Genomic DNA, 12,800 nt, shown 5'->3' on the forward strand with positions numbered 1-12,800 from the left:
CCTGTCTCAAAAAACCAAAAATGAATAAATAAATAAATAAATAAATAAATAAATAAATAAATAAATAAAATTGCTCTGTCTGTATTTTGTAAATGACTGAACTTGTAACATGTAATGAAAAACCCAATCACATAATCTGTACTTCTTGGATAATCGTTAGACTGACTGTGCTGCGAAACCTGTATAAGCACCTGATTGGTGGTCAGTCAGAGCTGCAGAAGCGGTCAGATTGCTAGTGAGCCCAGGACAGCCCCTGGCAATACACTTTTTTCTGTTTATTCAAGGCAGCTCCACACCTGACTTCCTTGAATGCCGTAGCCTCATCTGAGTCAAGCTATCTGGAGAAATACCACAATGTCGGGTGTCGGGAATCATCCCACAAATCATAAGAACACCGATCTCAATTCAGCAAGAATAGTTTATTGAGAGCATACCCCAAGACTAATCGATCAGGGAAACAGAGGACTCAGGAGCCAAACTGTGATGCTTGCCTGTTCTTAGAGAAGGATTTTCATTGGAAAAATCAAGTGCAAAAGCTCAGAAGGCAACGGTAGGAAGTGCAGTACATTTTGGCTAACCAGAAAAGTATTATCAGCTGACTCTTAAGGTAAGTGGTCCTAAGTGAGGTAACTGAGGTGACGGTTAGGGGTGTTCCAGAATACTGAGTTAACAGAGCATGAGTATCACAACCTTAGTGCTATGACCTTTTAGGAGAATTTTTCAGTATCAGCTATGGGTAATTACTTCTGGGAAATGGAGTCTGAAAACCTGAACTTAATTTCACCTTATGGGCAAAATAAAGACTACATGCAATGGTTACAGTTGTATTAAAAGGGCCAAGCAGAAGATTCTAAGTATGACCTGAGTTTATACAAAATATCGATGAGATGTTTCATTCTCAATCCAAAGCTAAATCAAACTTGTGTTTCTAGAAAGGTCACAAGTTTTGGTGATCAGTTATTCTATCATGTTGTTGTTGTTGTTGTTTGTTTATTTGTTTGTTTTTCCAATTCTCAGTCATCTTTCCACTGTTCACATAAGATCCTCTGAACCTCTTCTGAATACAGTCCAATGGACTTTTCCATTCATAGCCATCTGATCACAAAAAGAGAAGATCTATAGATGACAGTATCATTTTCTCCAATATTAGCTGTTGCATCTTTTTGATTACTGTATTAGTTTCTTGTGTGGCTCTGGTCAATGTCTGACAGAACCACCTTAAAGGAGGAAAGATTTGTTTAGGCTCAGGATTTCACAGAGTGTTCCATCCATCATAGCAAGGAAGGCAGGAGGAGTGGCTCTGCCCATAGCAGTGGGAATATGAAATGGCAGCTGTTCATTTCCTTAGCTTTTGTAATTTTGGACATTAAAATATAATTACATTTCTCCCTTCCCTTTCCTCCCTCTAAGACCTCTTGTATACCCCTCCTCACAATCTTTCAAATTCACAGGCTCTCTTTTCATTGTTATTATGCACATATGTATATGTATAAGTATACATATTTGCATATAAATTTCTAAATATAAACTGTTCATTTCATCTAATGTAACTCATATGTGTGTTTTCCAATTTCACATTGCATAGCCAATTTGTGTGCTCCTCCCTGGGGAGGATCACCTCTATAGCTCCCCTACCGTTCTTTGTGTGTGTTTTCTTTTTCTTACAATCTACAGAGGACAGAATGATAGAGTCCTCCCACTATTTAACATATACGCAAAATAAGAAAAAAATACATAGAGAAGTATATATTCTTTGATCACAGTTAACAGTGTTTAAATTACTAAAATTCTCAAGCTTCCTCTTAATAAAAATGTGCAGATATGTACACTTAAAACTATAATGATAAGATGAAATTATTAACCCAAATTGTTGGCAGTTATTGTCTAGATGAAGCTAAGAGACTAGAACAAAAGAAAAGAGAAGAAAAAAAAATCAAAGTACTATCCAATATATTATATGAGTAAAGTACGTATTTATACATATTTTATATTGTGTATATAAGTATGCATGTTCTTGTAAATAATATGAATTGTAAATTTTGTGTGTGTGTATATGTAAATGTTTATGTTTATGGGTGTACCTGTTTGTTAATGTGTGTGCTTACATCACTGTGTATTCATGTGGGAGTTGAGAAATCAATCTCAAATGTCTCAAGCATTCTCCACCATGGTTTTGGTTGTTTGGTTGGTTGGTTGGGTTGAGTTGGGTTTTATATTTTAAGGATTTTTTTTTGGACAGAGTAACGCACTGACCTGAAGCTCACTAAATTGGCAAGGCTGGATAAGTAGTGAGACATGGCAACCTGCTTTTTATCCACAACTGGCCTGGCTGCACCATAATGCCCAGATTTTTACATGGATGCTGCATTTGTACTCAGATCCTCATGCTTATGGAACAAGATCTTCCCTGGCTAAGCTATCTCTTCAGCTCCTAATTATCTATTTTTAAAATTACACACAGAGATGTAGGAGTTTCACATAGTCCATATGCAACTGTCTTTTGCACATGTTTTCATTTATATTTGAAGAAAAGTCAATGGAAATCTTTAAAATACATTTTCACTAGGTTTAAATTCCACACTCTGCTAAGCACCATGAGATTTATGTAGTGATGAGTTCATGGCATGAATTTACTTTGATTTATATAAAAACATAAATCCTGTCCACTAATATATTAGCAACATAGTAAAAGTCTTTGCTGCTGCATGACCTACTAAATGGTTACTAAATGCTTGCAGCCATGCAGTCTTTGTGTAATGTTTTTTACTGAACATCAGAGTTTATATTTTACTCTCCTTATTTCTTTATTTCATCCTATATGAATTATGTCATCTCACAGCATCAATGATTAAGTACACAGGCAGTATAATAAGGCATCTTGAAAAGGAAGGAAAACATATTCATAAAATATTTTAACACTATATTGTTCTAATTTTTCTACTGTATAAAATAGTTATTATGTTTAATATCCTATATAAAAAACTATGAATAAACTAAATGTTATTATGAACAGATCATTACAAATTAGATGTAATGTATAATACTGTATATACTATTCAGAATAATTAATTTCAGGCAGTCAAATTCTACTGCTACATCTCCTCAAAACCCTTAGAGACTATAATACAGAATAGCTGTTGCTTGTGTAAAAATTTTCCTTATAACCCTCATGTTTAGGGAGATATTTTTTAATTTCTTTTATTTTTGAGATTATAATATAATTATATCATTTATTCATTTTTCCCTCCTCCAAACCATCCCTTATACCCATCCAAGCTCTTTTTCAAATTCATGGTCACTTTTTTGATTAATGTTTAATATGTGCATATGTATCAAAATGTTTATATATTTTCTTTTCATAAATATAACCTATTCAATCTGTATCAAGTTACTTGTATGTGTTTTTCCGTGGATCACCATTTGGTCTTGGAAAGGTAGTTGATAAGCTTTCCCCTGAAAAAGACTATTTCTCCCTCTCAGCATCCTGTAGTTGTTTGTATGTAGATGTTTGTGTAGAGTTGAGGCCTCGATGTCTTTCCCTGCCCACTCTGTCATATCTATTATTGGCCTTGTTCAGCTCATGCTTAGGCAGTCATGTATGTGAGATAGTTTTTATTCTCTTAAATCTACTAGTGGAAACAACAGAAACATGGAATCTCTACAGTGAAAGTAACATGTGAATTTCTGCCACCTCCCAAGTGACTTGAGCCTCAGAAACCTGGCTAGAGGATATGAGGGAATAAAGAGAAGACAGACACAGACACATGTACAAGGAGGAGGGAATCAGATGCTCTCTAATCCCCCAGAACCCAAAACCTCAGCCTGTTTACTAGGGACAGAACATGAGGAAGGATTAACTAGTCTCAGTAGGAGGTCTCTGCATGTGAACATACTCAGACTATAAACAGTCAAGAGCATGAAGCCTTAGCTGCTAGTCTTTGAGCATAATAGTTCCTAAGGACTCATACTCAGCCATTCTTCTTCAGTATGGCCCATCTGAGTAATAGCTTTGCCAATTTCTTAGAGTCCTCAAGAGGAGGTGCCCACATCAAAATACAGTAACTCAGCTACTCAGGATTTCACTCACTTGTGGTGTCTTTGCTTCCTACAAATGCCCTGTAAGACACAGTTTGATTTTTTTTTTTTTTTGCTAGAAGAAAATCATAAACAAACACAGGGACATACAGTGTATCCATTCAGATCCACTTTGAATCATGATAGATCACCATTAAAGAAGTTAACCAACTGCCTCTTATGAGACTGTTATATAAGAAACATAGAAAACTGTTTAATGAACTAGAAAATCTTGTTAGCCCATATAAAAGACACACAATCCAGGTATTCTATTTACAAGTGGTAAGCCTAGATTGGTCTGGTTTTAGAGCTATTTTAACTTATTATCTAGCCATATGTCCCTTGTTACTTGCTGTTTCTCCTAGCCATGTGATGACCCATATTCTCTCATGGTGGCTTCCTCTTCCCTCCCTGTCCTCTCTTCTTCCCACTCAGGTTGTTATTGAGAGGATGCTACTGAGTCCACAAAGCAATATAAATTATTTCCATTGCTCTTGGTTGTCAACAAGATCTTGATAAAAAGACCCAAGTGCTGAAAATACAGCAATCAGGTCAATACTGAACAGGAAGATTCCTCCTTGCTGGCTAGCTCACAAATTACTGGAAAATGCTGTGCAGGCTGATAGGAAAAAGCCATCAATAATCTAAGCCAGCTATGGATACTGTGCACTTCAATAATGACTAGCATGGCAAGATATACCCATGGGTGTATAAGTGGCATGAATGTTATAGGGATAACCAGGCATTTACTGATTTTGTGTAAGGCTCAATCCTCAGGAATAAACATATTTATTACAAATCTGTACAAAAATTCATGATTAAATATCAAGAAATTAAAAAGGTGAACTTAATATTATTTTGATAAATGGACGTTATATTAAAATGACCTCTAAATTCATACACCTCTGTCCAAATATCAGGCTTCATTAGAGAAGATTATTAGTACAGTATACGGTTATTAAAGCAGAAACATGCAACTTGTCAAAGCGCAGAGAATAAATATCAGTGGAATACTCCGCCATAAACAGGATATGTATATCAAATCTTCTCACCAAGACTCAGAGACATTGTGAAAAGACTGTAAGAGCCAGATCTCAGAGAGACTAGAAAGCGTGTCTTTTGGACACAAGAAGGCTGCCAAACTCATGATCTCAAAGTATCTGTGTATGCCTTCACATAACCCAAACAAAATCAAGCCAGTCAACATTCTAGCACACAGTTAAGCGGGTTTAATGATGCTCTCCCACACTTAAATGAGGAGATATGGACATATGGTAGCTTTAGGGTAAAGTCATGTGGCTCTCGGTAGATTGGTCACACTCTAGTCTACACTCATAAGTACATGAACTATAAAGTTTGGAGTTGGTGAGTTATTAAAACATTTTAAAGGACACAAATTTGCATGGGTAAGATTGTAGGTATGGAATTGCAAAGGGTTAAGAGGAGTAGATGTATCATTAAAATATATTACATGAAATACTCAAAGAATTCATAAAAGTACTCAATTATTTTTTTTAAATACCAGTTTACCTTGCTAATGTTATAAGGTGCTACCCTTTCTGCTAAGCAGTAAGTTATTTGTCAATCTGTGCCTTGTGGGTGATGTCAGACAGTGCTGTGGTTTACAGGTCCAACAATTTGGAAAGTTATCCTCCATTATGTAAATGCAATCAGACTGTTTACAAAATGGTCTCCTAATGTCAGGCACAGTCTAAAACAAAAACAATTTTACAAACTTTAGAGTATCTGAGAACGCATAGCCTGAAGTCAACACTCCCCTCTGAGCTTCCTGGGAGACTTCCCTTTCTCTTCTATCTCTTCAAGGTGCCGTGTCTCAGCAACATAATAATCTGTTCTGAAGTGTCAATCATTTACAAAATCAATGTTTAATTATAAACTAAATGGTCCTCATCTTAACCTCCTACTGTCTACCAATGATATTACCATATACCCAGCTTCTTCTAATTTAGAAGAGTGAATTGCATATACTTACCATATAAACTGTTATTTGGGGAATTTATAGTATGGAATGGCTGAACTTTATTAACTAAATATATATCTAAAATGGTCCTGAGGGTTATGGTTGGTGCTGAGCTTCTGAGAATTTCTAAAGCATTGTGTGAACTATTGCGTTTACCTCTCTGATGTCTATTGAAACAGTCTATTTCTCACATTTCAGAAATTTCTGTCTTCTTATATATTAAAGTAAAATTTCAATAATATCTCTGTGTGTTTGAGTGTGTGTCTGTGTGTGTGTGTGTGTGTGTGTGTGTGTGTGTGCGCGTGTGTGTGTTTTCCATCTTTCTCTATGGAAGTTCTATGTATTTGGGGCCAGTGTCATGTTGATAAAATGACAAACCACTGAGGTCACCACTGCTCTCACACATGTGGCTGTGTCTCCACCTAAACACTCACATAGCTTCAATCGCTCTGATCAGAAAGAGCAGGATTCTTAAGTCCATAAGACCGTCCCTTTTTCCACCCTGAAATACAGCAAAAATCTATATTCTGTTTTTCCCAGTGGAAGCTTGTTGAGTTTCAGGTAAAAGTTACAAAATTTCTTTAAGGATATGTAGACCAAGGAGTTGAATAGTTACTAATTTTTGACTCTTACATGTAATGTTGATGAAAGAATAAAAGTTTTCTTCATATTTATAAAACTATCATCAAAAGAAAAAGAATGAGGCTGATACAAGTCGTAAGCTCAAGTACAATTGCAAGTTTGCAAACTTGTTGACACTGTTCCCTAAAACACAGCTCATAAAGCAGCTGACAGAGTCAGGTTCACATACTTACACCCAACCAATGGACAGAAGCCAGAGAACTCTGTAGTTAAATTAGGGAAAAGCTGGAAGAAGCTGAGGAGGAGGGAATCCTCATAGGAAGACCAGCAGTCTCAAATGACCTGAACTCCCGAGATCTCTCAGACACTGAGCCACCTGCCAACGAGACAGCATACACCACCTGATATGAGGCCTCTGACACGTATACAGCAGAGGACTGCCTAGTCTGGCATCAGTGAGATAAGAGGCACCTAACCCTCAAGAGACTTGAGGCCCCAGGGAGTGAGGAGGTCTTGTGGGGTAGAGTGGGGTGAGGACATCCTCTTGGAGATGGGAGAGGAGGAATGGGATGAGGAACTGTTAGAGAGCAGACCAGGAGGAGGGATAATGACTGGTCTATTAAAAAAAGGTTAAAGATAACTTTGAAAAAAATTAATACACCAAAAAGAACAGCTTATGAAATTCTCAAGTCAACTAGTTTTCTATTTTAAATATTACATAATATGAAAGCCAAATATTTCCATGAATTAATTCCAAATTCTTTCAGTCAATATGTATTCAATTTATTTATATTATAGTGTAGAATGTCATTTCTGTTTGTTTGTTTGTTTGTTTTTAAAGGTTTATTTATTTATTTTATGTATGTGAATATACTGCTGTCTTCAGACACACCAGAAAAGGGCATCAGATCCACATTACAGATGGTTGTGAGCCACCATGTGGTTGCTGAGAATTGAACTCAGGACCTCTGGAAGAGCAGTCAGTGCTCTTAACCACTGAGCCATCTCTCCCGCCCGTGGAATGCCATTTCCTTTTACTCAGTAATATTCCATTGTGTAGCTGGAGCACATTTTGGTTTTTTTTTTTCTTCCTTCAGCTGAGAAATACTTGAGTTGTTGGAAGATCTTGCAGATGACGTTGGTATATTCTTATAAAAGAATTTTTGATTAGGTAATGTTTTAATTCTATGGACTTATTATAAATATATTGTAAATTGTAGAATGATTTTTACTAATCGTGTTTTTGATTTATAGTTTCTAAAACAAAAAGAAGAGTTGCACCATCTATGGCTACCTTCCAAATGTAAGGCATACAGTTTTACCTGTGAATTTCAAGCATGAATTTCTGGGTCCTTGGGGACATAATCATTTAAAGTATAAATATATATATATATATGAATATTATATATATGATATTGTGGGTATATATGTATATATGTGTATGTGTGTGTATATATGTGTGTATGTATATATATATATATATATATATATATATATATATATATATATATGGATTATGCTGCAAATGGCAAACTTTACCTTTGCTATCTCACATGCCAGTTTGCTGTACCAGATTAAGTTTCCTTGAATTCTGCATGTGAGGCTTCTACAAAAACTTATAAAAACAACAATGAAATCACATGGGTAATAAGTACAACTGCTTTTGTTACATTTCAATGCTTTTAAACTTAAAACTATTAAGTATTGGGTGGTAGGCAATGTGATAGAAAAAAAGCAGAATGTAGAACTGTTATAAGGGCTATCAATAATATTGGTGTTCAACACTTTAAGCCAATCTAATCCTATTTATCTATTAAATTACAAATGTTTTAGCATTTTAATGACATGGATTGGTTTGCATGTATGTGAACGTGTGCATATGTGCATATCGATGAGTGAGCATGTACGTGCCACAGTGTACATATAAAGGTCAGAAGACAACTCTTGGGAGTTGGCTCTGGCCTAAACCCTACCACCCTAAGGACCAGGGTTATTAGTCTTTGGAGGAACGCCTGTACCGACTGAGCCATCACCAACCATTTGTGTCTTTAGGCTCACTTATGTAACTATTATATATAGTTACAAAAGCCTCCCCCAAACCAAGAAAGTGAAAGAAAACCACACATAAAAAAAAGAAATTTTAATCAAATAAAGCACACCCACACACAAACACACACACACATTAAAACTATGGACACTTTATGTTGGTCAACTATTCATGAACCTATCCTGAAATACCCAAGGTCATTTTTGGAGAGAACTAATTTTCCCCTCCCATCAGGTATAAGTGACAGTTTAGTTGTTTTTTTTTTTTTTTTTTCAATTTAGTGGCCAGGGTTTTGTTCATGCATTCCTTTTTTTTATGTATAACAAAGTTAAATATAAAGCAATAAAACAAAAACAATCACATTGAAGTCAGACAAGATAAACAAACAGAAGGAAAAGAGCCCGAGAGAAGGCACAAGAATGAGTTCACAAACTCGGGAATCCCATACAAACACTAAACTGGAAACCACAATAAAAACACAGAGAACCTGGTGTCCAGCTGTGCAGGTCCTTTGCACACTGCTTCATTTCTAATTTTATAGCTGCTTTGCTCATATTGGTTCAGAGGGTCTTGTTTTCCTTTTGTTCTCTACACCCTTTGGCTCTTTCTGCATCCTATACTATGGGGTTTCCTTAGCTCTGAAGAGAGAGATTTGGTGGGGACATCACACTGAGGGCTAAGTATTCTAAGGTTTCTTACTCTCTGAGTAATGTCTGACTGTGCATCTCTATATTGCTTACCATCTGATTTTGGCTCTCCCAGCAGTTATAAGTGGCAGTTCTATAGTTAACTTTTATCCTAGCAGAGAGGTATTCATTTATTTCAGTTCATGTTTTTCATTATTTATCAGTAAAATTGCCAGTGACTGCTTATAATTATGGGAATCCATAGAAAATAGCTAAGTTACATAAATAAAAATCCTGATGTATAATGAAGCACAGTGTTCCTAAACAATGTAGCTATGGACATCATTAACTAATCATGTGCATCTAGCACATGCAAGGAAATGTGTACACAAGGCACTGAACTGAAAGAAGATACTGTCTGCTTTCGTACTGAGCTCAGAAAACATTCTGAGTACAGCTCTTTGGTCAAAAGACAGAGTAGTGGCTCATAGAGCAAACTTGAGGTTTGTTGGGTTCTTTTGTTTGTGTCTTGATCTGGTATTATGATAAAGAGAAAAAACACTTGAAATGTGTGAATTTATTTTTATTTCTTTATTAGTCTTCTTAGAGCTCCTAGAACCTCTTTGTTCCTCAGACTATAAATAAATGGGTTGAGCAATGGGATTATTATTGTGTAAACTATAGATAACAGTTGTTCCTTATCTTCAGCTGGCTCAGACCCAGGAAGGATATAGATGAGGAAGAGAGTGCCATAGAACAAAGAGACAGAGAGGAGATGAGCACTGCAGGTGGAGAAGGCTTTGCTCCTGCCCTTCTCAGACTTCTTTCTCAGAATGGCAAAGAGCACACGGGTATAGGAGACTACAATATTTGCAAGTGTGGAGGCTTGTATAAAGATTGAGCAAATAAAAACCACAAGCATGTTAATTGAAGGATCAGTGCAAGAAATTGTGAGTAGTTTTACAATTTCACAATAGAAATAGTCTATAACGTTGGACCTGCAGAACGTTAATCTAATTAGCAAACCCACGTGAATTGTTGAATTCAGAACACCTATAAAATATGTAACGACTATAAACTGAGTACAGAGCTTGTTGGACATCACCACCGGATAAAGGAGGGGGTTACATATGGCCACATAGCGGTCATAGGCCATCACTAGCAGGAGGAAACATTCTGTGGTTGCACTGGAGCAAAAAAAGTAAAATTGGGTGAAGCACTCAACCAGGGATATCTCATGATCTGTAGATAAAAAATTGACAAGCATCCTGGGGGTCACAGAGGATGAGGTGCAAACATCAGCAAAGGCCAAGCTGCTGAGGAAGACGTACATGGGAGTGTGGAGATGAGGGTCCTTCCAGATGAGAGCAATCAGTCCAAGGTTGCCCACCATGGTGGTGAGGTAGATGATGAGGAAAACCAGGAAGAGTGGAACCTGCAACTCGGGACGCTCAGTGAGTCCTGTGAGGACAAACTCTGTCACCAGGGTCCAATTTCTTTCCGCCATATCTGACTTGGACAATCATTAAGATGAAGCAGTGAGAAACAACTAAACTGAATTGTAGAATTAGGAGACATTTGTGTTACTAATACATCTCCCATGTGACACTTCTCTACTAGTTTTAAACATTTGCTTTCATTTCTCTACTTAAATATTCACTGTAAGTTTCTTATAATGAGAAAGAAGTAGGAAGTGAAATGTAAATTTAATATAGATACTTTACTTTTCAGTCTAGCAAGGTTATATTAACCTACAAACATTCATCTTAAAGTTCATATGAAGAATTAGTTTCCACTCCTAAGAATAATATGAGTAAGAGCAGTCAAGGGGAGTGAACTTTTTGTTGTTCCTTCATTTTGATTTGTGTTGTTTGTTTTGTTTTTGTGCTGTTTTGTGTGTGTGTGTGTGTGTGTGTGTGTGTGTGTGTTGTTTTGTCTTGTTTTTATTTTGTTTGTAAAGAAGACAAGGGGAAGAAAGACCAGAGTGAAGAATACACAAGTAATAAATTCAAGTGAGCATTCCAGAAGGAGAAAATCCAAAGAAGCCTTAGTCATTTCACAAGCAATAAAATGAAAGAGATGCATGCATGTGTGCATATATTACTATATATTATATACAGATATCTGAAAGGATGGCCTTTACTTGTTAATAGTGCAGAGTTGAGGCAGAAACAAACAAGCAGTTACTTGCTGCAGCTGCCTATTATAGGGAGCATTTCCACATTGAAAATCCCAATGTAAAGCTAAGAGGGTTTCTTCTTTAATTTTGCAACTAAAACTCAGTTAAGTCCAGAAATAACCTCAGGAAAACAAGCAGATTTTCTTACCAGCGGTTTCTCAACCTTCCTAATCCTTCAACCGTTTAATATAGTTCCTCACGCTGGGTGACACTCAACCATAAAATTATTTCCATTGCCTCTTCATAACTGTGACCTTGCTCCTGTGATGTATCATAATGTAAATATCTGTGTTTTCCAATGGTTTTAGAAAAGGCCACACGTTGAGAACGCACTGGGTTAGACATTTTCAGTGATGAAACTCTTGAGCATAAAGAGTAAAGATATGTACTAAAACTTACCTTTAATTTCATAACCTAGAATATCAGTCAGATTGGCAAAATAATGAAAGTTGACATTTCTCCAGCAATGTTTGATAAAGCTTATCCCTGTGTTCTTTATTTATAACCCTGTTATGAAAAGACATTTAATGTAAACATGAATTGAGACATTTTTCAGGCTCGGCAGACAATTTCTGAAAGAACGTCAAGTTTTCTGATGAATATCTTCAAGGAAAAATAAATGCAAAAATGTGTTATTTTTCTGTAGGTGAAAAGGACAAGTAATTTGATACTTTATATTTAATAATAATTCTTAACACTAAAGATTTAGATACTTAATAATTAAATTTTTAATACTGAAAGACAATAAAATTTTAGTTACAATAGTTCAAAACCTATGTTCATTCGATTCTGAAATATCAGCTGTCAGAATAAATACCAGCATAGAGAATGAACATCGGCTTTTCTATCATCCCTGAAAATGCTAGAATGAAAGCAATATGTCATTCTTATTTTTAAATATCTGCAAGAACTCTATTGTACAAAAGAGAATCAAATGATGATTAAATGATTAAAATTACAATTTATTTTATACATATCCTCTGACTCAAAATTCTTCATATCTTCAAGTTGTTGATAGTCTCAGTCTCGGATGACACAGAGTAAACTTGAAGCAAATTCTAATAGCCTTATGAATTTGGAGATAGATAGATAGATAGATAGATAGATAGATAGATAGATAGATAGATGATAGATAGATGATAGATAGGTAGATAGATAGATAGATAGATAGATGATAGATAGATAGATAGATAGATAGATAGATAGATAGATAGATAGATAGATAGATAAGATAGATAGAGAGATAGATAGAGAGATAGATGATAGATAGATAGAGAGATATGGAAATTTATCTCATAGGTCTCACTTTCT

General features: G+C 35.7%; 1 protein-coding gene across 1 annotated transcript; it reads right to left on the reverse strand.

The window, feature by feature from the left end:
- Positions 1–9,893: 9,893 nt before the first annotated feature.
- Olfr202 (olfactory receptor 202) lies at positions 9,894–10,817 on the reverse strand. Its single transcript, NM_146995.1, has one exon. It carries the CDS (start codon positions 10,815–10,817, stop codon positions 9,894–9,896), a length of 924 nt encoding a protein of 307 aa, NP_667206.1.
- Positions 10,818–12,800: the final 1,983 nt, after the last annotated feature.

This window comes from Mus musculus, chromosome 16, assembly GCF_000001635.26.
Source record: "Mus musculus strain C57BL/6J chromosome 16, GRCm38.p6 C57BL/6J".
In the NCBI taxonomy this organism is placed as follows: domain Eukaryota; kingdom Metazoa; phylum Chordata; class Mammalia; order Rodentia; family Muridae; genus Mus; species Mus musculus.